This window comes from Caloenas nicobarica, chromosome 7 (genome assembly GCF_036013445.1).
Source record: "Caloenas nicobarica isolate bCalNic1 chromosome 7, bCalNic1.hap1, whole genome shotgun sequence".
Lineage (NCBI taxonomy): Eukaryota > Metazoa > Chordata > Aves > Columbiformes > Columbidae > Caloenas > Caloenas nicobarica.
In genome coordinates, this window is record NC_088251.1 from 17,409,754 (window position 1) to 17,424,190 (window position 14,437).

Genomic DNA, 14,437 nt, shown 5'->3' on the forward strand with positions numbered 1-14,437 from the left:
AAATTTCAAGCTTAATATTTATTACTGGTGAACTATTGCAAGGATGTAAAAATATTATTTTGCCAGTAAATTTCTTGTTAAGATAAATAAATTGGACGCACATACAAAAAAGACTGTGCAGGTCTGGGTAGTGCATTTGAGGCAAACGTTACCAGCAGAGACAGGAAAACAGCAGCTGTGCACCATTCTTGGACACAAAGTCCCTCAGGAGTCACGAGGTTAGAGCAGGATCTGTTTTTTCATGCTTGGTTTTGCTGACTACAGAGTCACTTGGTTAATGATAATAATCAGAATAAAAGTCCTCTCCTAAAGTTAGACTAGTTTTATGCTAATTTATGGCAAGGAAAAGCAAGTCAAATCTGTCAGAATTGTATCTAGAAGAAAACAAAGATCAGATATATGAAAATGCCTTTGCTGAGATCCAGTCCTTTGAGCTGCCTCTTGGAACCACCCTAAGGTATGCATCTTTTAGATAATATTATATTGTTCATGATGGATTTGTTCTATTCTATTGCTGTTCTTTCAGTCAGCCCAATATATTAGAAACTTGGTTTTCCTGACCCTGAAATCTGCAGGAAAGTTGAATTTAATTTCAGTGTGATTGGCCCTAAATGAAACATACAAACCAAGGTCACCTACTCAGCTCTTTCTTTTCAGTAGGACAAAACTATCTGTTCCTGAAAGCTGGCTGCAGATTCTTTGTGAAGAAAAAAATTACTCTTAAACATGAAAACAAGGGGAAATTTGCTCTTTTGTGTAGCGGTGTGTTTAGTTTGCTGTTAACAGCTACATTTTTAAAGAGTTGCTCTTGCTTAGATTTTTAATAAATGCAACTTTTTTTTTAATCACTAAAGACACAACTACTTAAGGTTTTACTATGGATATCCCTAAATATATTAAGATTTTTTTTTTTTTCATATGCAGCTTATGGAAACTGTTTAATGGTAAAAGTGCAACTGAAAAAAAATTCCTCTCTATAGTAATCCCCATAAAAAATAATACATAAAATATTATGATGTTGTATGTCTATTATGAGTATCTGTAGAAGAGTTTTAAAAATAGCCTGCCTGGAACTGTAGGCGTCAGGTTGCAGTGACTATCATGCTAAAGAAAGAAAATTTAATTTACCCTGGAATATGTATGTGTCAATCTATTACTTCAGTAACGTGATGAGAGAAGAAAAAAAAAAAGGCACATGGGAAGATCGTTGCTGCATTTGAGACATTTCTTGAAGGAAATACTACTGCAGTGACAGCCTGTAGGATTTTCCCTATTTTCTTTCTGCAGCATGCGCTTTGTAGGCACTTGTCTACGTTTGGAATAGTCCTTGTTGATTCAGCAGGTGTCATCAATAAATTCATCTGAATCAACACTGAATACGATAAAGCCACAAGCATAGACAAGACAGGGTTTTTGATGCCATTTATTAAGTAGTGCCCAGGTGTAGATGCACCAGGGTACGAGAGATGAGTTCGATTACAATAACTGTAAGGGTGCCAAACACAATTGTAGCTGGCTGGTGTCTAGACTTCGATGCATTCAGTTGTAAACTCCTGTCGGTTCCCCATTGGAAAAGCAGCCACACATCACTCTGAAGTTTTACACTTCAGGCCTATTTCTTTAAGTTGGCTTCCCACTTGTGTGCAGATAACTTTGCCCAGAAAGCAGGTGTAGCCTGTCTCCTGAGCATGCAAAACCCAAGGACTAGCTCATCTCTGGCCACAAACTAAAATACGTATAATTTAAATAGAAAATGGGATATTCCTCAATTGGAATCTGAAGCTTTGCTGTACAGGTGCACTAGGAAACAATATGCCAGTTTCTAGCAGAACACAGCCAGCCAATGCACAGAACCGTGCGCTTTTCGGTTATTTTATGTTTACCCTTACATTTCTATCGCCTAAAGAAAAGAAGGAAACAAGTCGGTGAGCGGACTCGAACGCAGCAACCCCCGCAGAGCTGCCGCCGGCAGCGCCCCCTGCACCGCGCCCCCCCGGCACCAGCCCGGCAGGCGGGTACGCCAGCGTGAGCAGTCAAAAACAAAACAAATTTTAAAAAAAGAAACGAAACAAAAATAAAGCATAACGCCCCTCTCCCCCCCAACCCAACGCCCCAAGAAACAAACCAGAACTATCCCAGAGGAAAACGCCGGGTCTGAACTTATAAGCCTTCAAGGCGCCTCCGGAGCGCGGTGCAGCGGGGACAGCGGGCCCGCCCGCAGCGCAGCCGGGAGAAGGGTCGGACCTTGGGTGTCCCCTTCCTGCCACAGGGCGCTGAGCGGGGCAGAGCGGGTGGCGCCAGATGAGGGCAGCTGCCCGGGGTGTCCACGGGACACGAGGGGCCGGGGGGGGTTTCCGGGCTCCCTCGGCACAGCCCTTCCACTGGCAAGGGCCGCGGGGCACCGGCGAGCCGGGGCGACCCGGGCGGGCGCGGCCCGGCGCGACCTGCTCCTCCTCTCCCGCCCCTCGCCCTCCCTCCTCACCCCGGCCCGGGCCACCGGCCGCCCCTCCGTGCTGGGAACCCCCCTCGGCGGCTCCCGCTGCCCCCCGCCCGGCTTCGCGGCCGCCTCCGCCCTCCGTCCCTCCCCGGCGCCTCCCGCAGCGGCACTGCCGCCTGGTCCCTCCCCTCCAAGATGGCGGAGAGTCTCCCCGAGCATGATCGGATCCTCCAGGAGATCGAGAGCACGGACACGGCCTGCGTGGGACCCACCCTGAGGTGAGGGCGGCGGAGGCCGCGGCGCCGACGGCAGGAGAGGGTCCCCCGCCCCGCCAGGCATGCCCGCCCGTCCGGGGAGCCGCGGCCCGGCCCAGCCGCGTTTTCTGACAGCTTCTCCCCAGAGACACGGCGGGGTCGCCCGCAGCGCCTCCGGCGGGAGGGGCCGCTCCGGGTCCGGGAGGGGCCGCTCCGGGTCCGGGAGGGACGCGCAGCCCCTGGGGGCGCCCCGGTGAGGCCCGACCGCTGCCACTCGCCCCGGGCCCTGCGGGGGCGTCGCGCCCCGGCCGCCCGCGGGCTGGCAAGAGGGAGAAGGGGCGGCCGCCGTGCGGTGCCAACAGGGATCGGGGCCGGCTGCGCTGACAGGGAAGGGGGCCGAGCAGAGGCTGCGGCCGTGCCCCCGCGCCCGGGCTGGCCTCCCTCTGTCATTGTCTGCCGGCGACGAGGGGCGCTGCCCGGCTTCCGGCGGCGGCGGGCGCGGCGGAGCTGGGACGGGGCACCGGGGCCGTGCCCGCCGCAAGCCGGTGTCGGCCTCTCCGTCGCCCGGGCAGGGAGGGCTCCTGCCCCGCGCTTGGCCATGGGTCATCGCCTTGGGGTGGGCGGGTTCTCCCGCGTCTGTGCCGAGATCGGGACCGAAGCCGTATTGTGGGTGGTGTTTGCAGCAGTAACTGCAGGGCTCCTCTGTACGCGACCTTTCCTGGTGCAGCCTGAGATCTCATGGCCCCGGCCAGGTGCCTTCTGGAGATGTGACAGCGTTCAGAGCATTTCTGAAACGCCATGACTTCAATGTTTTTTTTCCTTCCAGTCCCACATGCTGCCTAATGGCGTGGCCTGCATGTTGAAGAAAAGGTTTTGCTTAATCTTTCCTGTTAGAGAGGAACGTGTCAGGGCCCTTCAGTCAGAGCTGGGGAGAGAAGGGCAGGGCCTGGAGGGAGCGAATTTGGGTATGGAGGAGAGGCAGGGGAAAGAGGGTCTGAATCCTGGAGCTGTGCTAGTGCTTCCCTGATCAGAGATGTCTGAAAGCTGTGAAGAAGCTCAGACACTAGCCAAACCGGGAAGAGAGAACTGTGAATTTGCACGTTATCTCTTGGGGAAGATACAGAGAGCCTGTGTGCAGGGAACTGGAAAAGGCGGTTTATGTGGCAGCATGTGGCAGGGTGGTGAGAGGATGGTGCCTGCTGGAGAGAGCGTGGGCAGGGCCGGGAAAGGGCGAATGTGGGTACCGTGGATGGGGAACCTGGTGCTGAGAACTGATGGAAGAGAAAGGTATGTTGCAGGTGCAGTGGGTCATTTTGCATCAAATTTGCAGCAAGTGATTTTGTGGTTGGTTGTGTATAGCAGCAATGGGACCTCAGGCTCCAAGGACTGTGTGGGCAGGTGGCAGAATGGGCATTTTTGTGAGGCTGGGGCTAATGAGGCCTTAAAGAGCCCAAATGGTGGGTGGCTCAGACATTGCCCAGGGGCTGCTTGTGGGGTCCTCCTGGTCTTAGAGACCAGCTTGGAGCAAACTGTGCTCTGATCTCCCCTTACTGTTCCTTAAACGCAGCCAGTACTGAGAGGACAGTGTGGAGGTGTCAAAGCTGAGCTTCACCTGTGAGAGTTTGTGAGCTCAGGTTGAGAGAAAGTAGCTGAGATCCTTTCGGATTTGAGTTGTCCCTGGAGGCAGTTTAGCCATGTTTCACATAACAAGCCCAGGCAGGTTGGAGCTGATGTCTGCAAAAAACATGCCAAAACAAAAAACTTGGCAACAAAATATTGTCTAATTGCAGTTTCGCTACAATCTCCAGTATAGAGCTTATATCAGAGGAACCTATGTAAAGGGCATACAGAGAATCCGGTTGCACAGTGGAAGAAGGCGTGTTTGAGAACCACAAGTGCGGATGGGGGAGGGATGTAGAATGGGGAAGAGACAATAGGAATCTCTTATACATATTAAACATTTGAAATGTGTCAAAGTTTCTATAAATATGAACATTTCTTAATTTCTTTGCATGTTTCTTTCTTTTTCTATTTGTATCTCATCTATCTTATCTATTTTGTTATCTTAATGACTTTTCAGAAGGGGAGTTTTGCATTGCTGACTTTCAGAATTTTTAGAAAAGAAGTGCATGTTGGTCTGATTTAACCTCTAGTGTTCATTTAAAAATAAAAACAATGAGGCTAAAGAGTTATTACATTTGGCTGAGTGTTTTGAGAGACGTCTATCCAACATCACATAAATATGCTGCTACTTTATAAGAACAGCAGTGTTTAAAATGAAAACTGAGCTATCTCTTCAGCTATGCCTGGTAAAATTTGTGAATTGCTGTGTGAAACTGAAAAGTCTGAAATCCCACATCTAATTTCAAGATCTGTTTCAATGAACAAAACCATGAACGTAAAATGGAGCATTATTTTCTGCACAAGATCTAGGTTTTACTTGCTAAACAATATAAATCAAAGAAATTGGTTGAGTGATTCTATGTATAGTTGCATAAGGCTACAACATAAAGCAATCCATCAGTTTCCAGTTGTGGAAGCCATTGATGCTGGTTGTCTCACATGATGACTAAAATTATGTTCATTACATGAAATTGAATATTTTTGCAATCCATGGTGTGTAATGCTGGGAGAATATAGCATCATGACATGCAACACAGTACTGACATACTTAAATAGCAGAACAAAACAAGGGGCTTGAGGTGAGTGGTTTGGATAAGTAGCATGAGGTAATACTAAATGCTGAAGATCATAGGATATGCAAGATCTGACTTATCCTTAACTGTTCATATCAAGATCTTAATATCTTCCTAATACATCCATGCTTCACAAAGGATGTATAATTTTGTTGTGGGCTGTACATAGATTCTATGCAAACACATTTCTGCTCTTGTTTTTCTTCAGTGTCTCGTTTGCTGGTTTGGCAGCACTTGTGCTTATGATATAAAAAATAGTGGTATATATAGATACACAATGTTTTAATGTGTAATTTACAAATAACGAACAACATACAGACTGACCCCGCAGGTGATTTTCTAGTACTGAGATGCACTAGTGTATGTGAAACACAGGTCCTTTCTAGGAGGAATTAAGGTGCAGTTAGTATAATTGGTATTATTCACTATTTAGGAGAGTAGGTTAGCTCCTAAAGATTGCTCTGCGTCTCAAGAAATATAAATTGAAGAGATTGTATTTGATTAAGTTACTTTGTATTTGATTAATTAAAAAAAAATTAAGTGGACGATTTTATTAATTTAAAGTTGCTGGTATTTAACTTGCATCTCTAAATTTAGTGACACACACTGAATCGTTATAAATGAGACTTAACTGTATAACATTCCTTTCATTAAATAGGCAGACTGTATATGTAGCAGGCCAGGATTAATTTTTTTTTTTCAGCAGACTGTGAAGCTTTTATCAACATCTTTCTAGCTTTAATGGCTAAGTAAATGAGATTAATGACAAAACCTGTTAAAGGCTCATCACTCTCACCTTTTTATATAATGTGTTAATATCTTATAATTCATGTCATATTCATACTGTTGGGCTATGCAAAACTAGGGAGAGTTGTCAGCACATTTCTAATCTTTATAAAGGGAAAGGAAAAACACAAAAAGAAATAAAGGCAATTCCTACATCCCTCTCCAAAACCAAGATAAACATATTAAAAAGTTAGTAACAAAAACCTTTCAGGCCCTTACTGAGCTACATATAAATAAATAAATAAATATTAACAAAATTTCAAGAGTCTAATTTTAAGAGTGTCTTCACACTTCTTGAATACTCTATTGGACGTGCCAGGGTAATTAATAAGATAAGTAATATTTAGAAGAAAATAATTGACCTTAGCTGCTGGTTAGTTAGTTTTATGTTGGTTGAAATAGCTCAAAGTGGAGCCCCAGAGAGCAGAAGACATTCTGCTAGTGCCCTGATATGCTATACTTATGAGTCTCTTTGAGCTTGTGATAATGTGTAATATTTCAAAGCCTTTTTTTTTTTTTAAATAAATTAATTAACTCTTAAACTCTAGCCTGGCAATGTATTGTGTAAGCATATGGCAGGCTTTTTCTGAACACTTCATCTCATGAGCTTCGCATCACTGAGTCTCCATTGTTCTGTGATCCCCATGCACAGCCTGTCAGAGGATACCTCTATGCCCACAAATCAGTTGACTAAGCAACTAATACAAAAATAAAATAAAATTTTTAAATTATGGGGAAATGGATGATGGCAATTTTGTAGCTGAGGTGAAGCTGCTATGGAGGTGCTATGTCTACTGGTTTATCTGTAAGTGGGATGTACCCTGTGGCTTTGACCCACAACTGCAGCTCAGAAAGTGCTCCTCGAAAGTTAGTGTAAAAATGCTTTCAAGCAGCTTCTCTGTTCCACTGCTCCTGAAATCTGTCATCACCAAACTGTTGCCTGGTAGATGTTCGAGCATCTTCTAGGTTACTGTAAGTTGTGCTGGCCATGAAACTTCTCTGCAGAGTTACTAGAGGGCATCCTGTGAAGGCATCTTGCTGGCACATTGTCTCTGGCTGCGGGAATCCCACTGACGAGCTGTTAGGTTCATGCGTTTCTCTCACGCAGCAATGTGCTGCGCTGACCTTCCACTGACGGAGGACTTGCATTGCTCTGGTTGGTAAAAGCAGCACTGAGCCATGCAGCTGCAAAGCAAAACCACTTCTGCATGGTACTGCTTTTTTCTCATTTAGGTCGAACAGAGTTTGGTGGTAGGATGTAGATTTGTTGTGAGCCTCATAAATGAGTATGGGTGAAGTATTAGAAGCAGTTGGTAACCGTTCATCCTGAACTTCTATCCTTGTGTTGCAGGAAAGCTGAAGGTAAAAGCACCCTTCAGTAAGGCGCAATTAGGGGAATAAATTAAGGAAGCGAAGGTAGCAATAGTCCTCCAAGCAAGACTGTGTTGTCCTTTTCTGATCAAGAGGTTCTAAGAAAATTCAGAAGTAGAAATACGGAATGAGAGTCTAATTTTGTTGCTTTTAGTGAGTTCTGGTATGCTTTACAACTGCAGGTGCTTTGCTCAGGCAGGGGGCCATATTTTGTATTTTGGAGATATTCCTGTATCCATTGAGGGAGTGTCTCCAAAGCCAAGTGAATAAAGTGGCTAAAATACTCTTTGGAGTATGACAGGATGCTCTGATGCCTCAATGTAACTTGTTTTACCAAAAGTATACACTATTATTACTAGTAGGCATGATCTAGTTATATGATTCTGTATCTTTAGCAGAATAGTTTGTAAGCAGTAGCACAGGCGGTATGAATGACTTCTCTGGATGTGGGAAGGTGCTACAGTGTTAACACAGTCGCAGACTGAGAGAGATTTTTTTCTGAGCGCTTGCTGATGGGCTGCTGGGATTTGTGTTGTGGTTATCCAATGACAAAATGTGGTTGCCCTCATTTTTGTCTTGTGGTCTTACTTGTCAGGTATGATTGTCTAAAGGCATTTTTCTGTGTTTTATTATTTTGGTCTTGGATTATGAGCCAACAATTCGCATTTTTCCTGTAGCTTAGTCTTTTTTAAATATAGAGCAAATGTAAGATGGCTCTGACATCATCAACCAATGCTTTGAATCAGAATTGATCATGTGTTTCAATTTCATATAGTATGATAATGTTTTACAATATTGTAAGCTATTTTTATGGTTCAAAAATCAGTAGTCTATATCTTCATTAATGGTCTGTCTTCAAGCCCTGCTCCGTTTTCAAGTTAATGATGTGTTTCATTCCTGGTTCCCTTTCAAACCGAAGTTACGAAGTAGCCCAAAGGAAGTAGAAATTCCTTGTGTGTTAGCTGTGGGTTTTTTTGGATCAAGAGCATACTTCGATGTATATTTATATATCAGTTTATTGTAATAGCTAACTCCAGTTTTGCAGCCGGCTTGCTATAAAGCCTGCTCACTGAGAACAGCGTATCCTGAAAAAACGGTGGCTGGCTTGTAGTGTCAGTTGCAGATTTTTTTACTTGGTGCAGGATTTGATGATATTCCAAGTGTTTAAAGGCAACAGTCAGATAAAGCAACTGTTTCTGTGAGCAGATCTATCACCATGTATGTTGCTATGAAGGAGCAATTTTTTTTTTATCCTGAACTCTAGTCAATTACAGAGAGTCCAAACAGCATAAGACAGAGATCAATCTGCCCTTTATATATTCAGTGGCAGAACTACAGTTCTGATTTTTCTGTGGGCTAGCCTGATATTTCGGGCAGATTTACCATTGGTGGCAAAACATATTTTAGAAGAAGGTGAGGATTCGCTTCCATTGCTGCAAGTTTCAACATAGTAGTTTTCTACTTTTTTTAAAACCTGAAACTGTTTGTGGGTAATCATATCTGCACTGTATTTTTCTGTTGTGCAAAGAAATCTTTAGCTTCAATGCTGATTAATTTTGTCATGAAATATGTATCTGCAAATCAAGTTATCTTGATCTTTTTAAGTGTTCATGCATCAGCTTCTGACTCAGTTCTTGCTGTGTTTTCCAAATGGGCGACTGCCAAGTGAAGCTTTAACCTCACTAGTAACCCCTGTGAATAATACTTCTGAAATAGCTCTCTCCAATTTCATGAGCATCACCAAAGAGCTTGAAATTGTTCCTGTGTTTAGGAAGCATGTTTCAAAATACATTACAGCTTTTAAGATATAGGGATCATCTGCCAAGAGATCTCGAATAGTGTACTTGGTAGGTGGTTCATGCAGTTTGTATCACTATGTTTCATTTAAATTTAACCTTCTCTGCATATGAATGGCTTATTCAGTGTTGCATCAGTTAAATTCAGGAAAGCCAGTTGTAATTAATGTTGTTTCTTCATCAACTTATTCCTCAAACTGGTTTTATTTAGTGTCTGTTGACTCAGATTTTTGGACCTGCCATATGGGTAGGAAATGCATAAATTTATATCCTTCACAAATGCCAGTCACATGGGTACTTACTTTCTTGCAGATTTTCTGGGGGAAGCCAACAGCATACACTGCACTCCAGCTTTCTGTGTGTGTTGCTGAACCATTGCTCTGAGACTTCGCAGTTTCCTCAATACAGATACCTGAGGAGTCTTATCATAATTCCATTAGATATAAGCCTGGTTTTGACCTGGCAGTGCTAGAGTGTTTGCGCATACAGAGCTGAAATTACAGCAACTGCAGTTAAGCAAGTTTTGTCATGTTGCATTTTATGGATCATACTACTAAAATGAGCTCATAAAAATCTATGAAGGTTGATGTTTCTTAAAGAATGCTTCTAGGGTAATGCCAGGAATGGGTTCGCAAATAGGAAACTATTTCTGTGGCTTGTAGTAAACTATTAAGTATTAACTTTTTTGAAAACACCAACCTAGCTTTGCATCAACATCAAGTAATCACATTAGATTTTATCTTACTGAAGGGCTTGCTATGGCTAGTTATCAAGTCTAGCTGTTGCCAGTCTTTCTGGCTATTATCTGGTGATGGTTGAAATGCCCAAATTTAATCCCTGTCACCACAGACCTTGGTAAAACAATGACATCATTTTCAATTTAATATTCAGTTTAAAATACACTCAACAACGTATCTCCTCCTAATCTTGTCCATGTCTACTAAGGAATTATTTGTGTGTCAGACAAACCGTGTCCTGTGCAGGAAGGAGTTAACGATCTCTCCTGGAGCCCGGCGGAAGCCCTTCTGTACCTCAACCTTTGCCAGTAATACCAAACTAGTAGGGAACTTAATCACTGACAGAGGTATTAAGAAGGAAAGAAGCAGGTTTTAGATTGCATCAACCCTGATGGAAAGACTGGGTGTTTGGCAGAGGACTTAAAAGATGTCTCTGAACAGATCTGCACTAGGAACCTGCAGAGAGAAATGGGAGTTTGGTTTGGTTTTTTTTTTGATATAGCATGATAAAGGTGTTCAGGTCTGATACTGTGAGTGGGATTTTCACTATGTCAGAGAAAGTAATGTGCTTGCAAAACTGCAGTGTAACTTGCAGTTCTCCCACGAGTCAGAGTAATAGAAAATTAATAATGCATAAACTATAGTATGCGTACCTAGGGGGATACTTTTGAGACATTTCAACTTCACAAAGAAGTGTTTAAACTTTCAAATATTGCATACTTCAATTTTAATGCACTATACCTTCCTTTCTGTTACAGACATGTAGGTGTTTTTGTTGGTAGCAGCTCTCACTGGGACTTGTGCAGTTTGCACACTTCCTTGTGGGTAGAGTCACTTTGAAGGATCTCTGCCCCATTGATTTCAGCCAGGCAATGTTTTCTTCCGAATTTTGGTTTTAGTTAATTTCAAGATAAAAGTTACATAGTCGATACTGTTTTGTACTGTGTGTTTGTTCTGTTTTGTTTTATGAACTTAGGAAACTGTGGTGAGGTCGCCAATGTGTGTTACCTCCTCCTGAAGTGCGGAGTTTCCGTGGTGTGCTGGAGTGTCACCTTGCCCTGAGGCGTGAATGGGTTTTCTGCTGCTTAGTCTGTTTGTCGAGCAGGTAGATGGAGTAAGGTCACAAAGAGTACTAGAAGTCAGTTTCTTCAACACTCTTAGTTGCTTCCCAACACACAGAAACACTGTGAGGTAGTTTTACCCGGGCTTTTGAATTAACACCAGCCTTTTTCAAAAGTCAGCTTTCATTTTCTTCTGTGATCCTGGGAGATGTGCATGTGCAGAGGATATATAGTACAGGCTGTCAATTTGCATGAGAGAAACACATGATGATTTTCTATGTTTAGGCTATGTGAGCTCATGGAGTTAACAGAAGTTAATAACAGAAAATTATTGGAAAATACATCCTTTGGTTATATGTCTGCAGAGGAACGTGACGCATCAAAGAATTATCTGGTGTGATCCGTATTGAATAGAATACATACCTAATCCAGTTGGGTTTGAAACTTTAATTATTGGATATTTTATTTAGGCTGGAATTTTGTGATTTCTAAAAGAGTATACTTATAGCTGTGTAGTGTAGTGTTGGTATTCAAAACCTATTGAAATAAGTAACTTAGACATTTGCAACATTAAACATTCAGTTTTGTTTTCGTATGTCTCATGAAGGCTCTACAGAAACAATTGGTACATATTTGTCTTGAAGTTTATGTTTAAAGTACTCCAGATAAAAAGAGGCAAATTAGGTAAGTGTTGTGATAGATGGCTAATTATTTCTGGGATGTGTGTAGTAGAAATCTGATCAAATCATTAAAAAGAACTTAGAAGCTCACAATTTCATTTATAGATTAAGCCATTGCTCCCAAAATGGAAAGATTTATGTTACAGTCTGTGGAAATATTTCTTTTTTCATTTTCTATGAAATAACATAGGTTCCAACTATGTCCACTGAATCCATTTAGGTATATGAAACAGGTGCCCAAACCTGGCATTTTGTTATGTGGCAATAGCTAGTACCAAAGGGTGTGAAGCCGCTGTTTTCTTTGCTGTCTTTTAGTCTACTATTAGAACACAAAATAAGGGAAAAAAAAAGGTAGCGTAGCACTTGTTTTTCAGTTTCTTGCTTCATACACCAGTAAGTGGCACAAAGGCTCGGCAGGAAGAGGCATCTCCTTGGTCAGCAGGGTGCAAACAGGAAGGAGGAAGGAAATCTATTGCAAATCTGGGGTTGCTGATTATCAGTGGTGTTTGGCTGCAGAGGATGTGCATTAACAGCCACCAGCGTGATCCATTGCTTATCCAGCATGAACAATGACTGCTGGAGTGCTGCTACCACAGAATATGGACCCTGCTTATAGGAAGTAATGTTAACTAACAAACCGTACTCAGCCCTTTCCTGCTCGTAGAAACAGGATACTATTAGTGAGAACAATTCACAGAAATTGCACATCCAGGAAAACCAGGCAAGTAAAGCATAACAGCTAACTAAGATTAATAAAATCTTTTCTCTGATTAGGCCATAGCTTGAGCTCTACACTGTTCTGGCCTGTAATGTGATCTTTCAAACAGAGCAGTGAGATGTAATTATGAATAAGGATGGCAGAACTGGACCCTAGGTAGCACCTGGCATGAAAACGCTGCTTAGGTTTTAAGAAATGTGCTTATTACCATAACTCCAGTTGAATTACAGGAAACACCTGGACATTATTTTATAAAGCTTTTTAGGGTGTACGCAGCAACCTATATGAAGTTACTCCATGGAAAAATCCCTACAAAGTTTGCAGTTTGTGTAAACAGAAAATATCTTTGTGTATTTTAGGACAATGGAAGTTTCTGCAGTGCTTCCTGTGAAATTGTAGCTTGAATGGGTGTGTGATACAGTATCGTGGTTAGGGATGCCATGGTTATAGTCACAATGACAGGTCTGTTTTAAGGGCTGAGTCTGAATTTGCATGGTCAGTGTTTTGTGCTTCCATCTTGATCCACTTAATCAAACATGCAAATTTGAGTTGTAAATACTATTTTATTTTATAACTTTATTTAATATGTCTCTCTCTTCCCCCCCGCCCAATCAAATGAGAAATGGAGACAGAGGACAAATGTCTCACCGTATGTGTGTGGGAGCTATTTGAGAGCATCTCTAACCTCAGCACAAAATTTGTAGCAAGATATGAATTCTAAAAACATGATTTTCCACAAGCATAGTTTCTTCATTTGAGAATTGGTTTATTTGTGTGTTTTAAGTATTACTTTGAAAAACTGAATAAAAATTGTATGTCTGAGGGGGGTTTTTGTGACTTGGTTTAACTGATCAAAGTGATCAGTTGAATTTTTTTTTTCCCCACAATGCTAAACCTGAAGTTCTACAAATGAATCTTTTTCTCTTGCATCCCTTGCTGTTCAGAAGTTGCATGGTCAGGCTTACATTCCATGTCAAACTTGTACAACTATTGTGCAGATATGTGTAATTCCCGTCATCGTCACAGAATTCGTGGAGGTGTAACTAGTTGACACTTACTAAGTGGTTGTCAGAACCCTGGAAGGAATGTGTGTTTACCGTTTTTAATTGCTTCATATGTCTTGCATAATCAGGAAATGAAAGACTTTGTGGCAATGCAGGCAGGGGTGGGGAACCTGCAATTCATCCTAGAAATGGGGCAGAACAGGATGGATTGGAGGTGTGAAGATGGTGGGAGGTGACAAGTCATTAGAGAGGAGCTATTTTGTCCCTTAAAAAGATCAGGATTTTTTTCTCTATTTTCTGACAACTTTTTTTTTTTTCCTACTTTAAAATAAATTATCTAAGACCTTTTGCTGTTAGAACCTATTATTATAAATTATTACTAAGATGAGAATTGTTCATTCAAAAAATTTACAGTAATGCTCCATAAGTTCAGAGATGTTTCTCCTGAATATGACTTGCAATTAAAAATTGAATCATTGCTCATTGAAAAAACAAAGAAACACACAAAAAAACCAAGCCCCAAAACCTTCAAGAAATAATAGATTTATTTTTTTTTAACCACAAAGGGGTTTTTTATTTTTTTCCCTTTATCTAATAAACTGTTTTAGTAATGATTTTTAATTGACAGAATTGTTTATTACCAACGAGGAATTAATATTATCTTCTGAATCATTATCTTCTTATGAAAGTATGGAGCTTTTATTTTTTATAAAATAAACTCTTCAAGTTCATTTTTGCCTGAGGCCTGAGTGTCTGCACAGTTCTGCTTACCATTGAAAAGTTACAGCTATTGCCATAGATATGAGGGACAAAATTACTTTAGTTCTCATTCCAGTTACTCTTGGAATTCACTTTTCCATGCTAAACTCCCACCAAATAGATTGCAGCAGAAGTTGT

At 42.0% G+C, this 14,437-nt stretch overlaps 1 protein-coding gene across 8 annotated transcripts in view; it reads left to right on the forward strand.

The window, feature by feature from the left end:
- The first annotated feature begins 209 nt into the window (after nt 1–209).
- The window catches only part of EXOC6 (exocyst complex component 6), a 94,892-nt gene continuing 80,664 nt past the window's right edge, over nt 210–14,437 (forward strand). For 3 of the 8 annotated variants that reach the window (XM_065638607.1, XM_065638601.1, XM_065638605.1), the window contains exon 1: nt 211–457. In XM_065638607.1, coding sequence (XP_065494679.1) covers nt 336–457 — 122 coding nt within the window. In that variant the 5' untranslated portion in view covers nt 211–335. Of the gene's footprint in view, nt 458–2,593; nt 2,716–14,437 lie in introns of those variants that run through there. The other 5 variants (XM_065638603.1, XM_065638604.1, XM_065638606.1 and 2 more) reach the window with 3 other exon arrangements.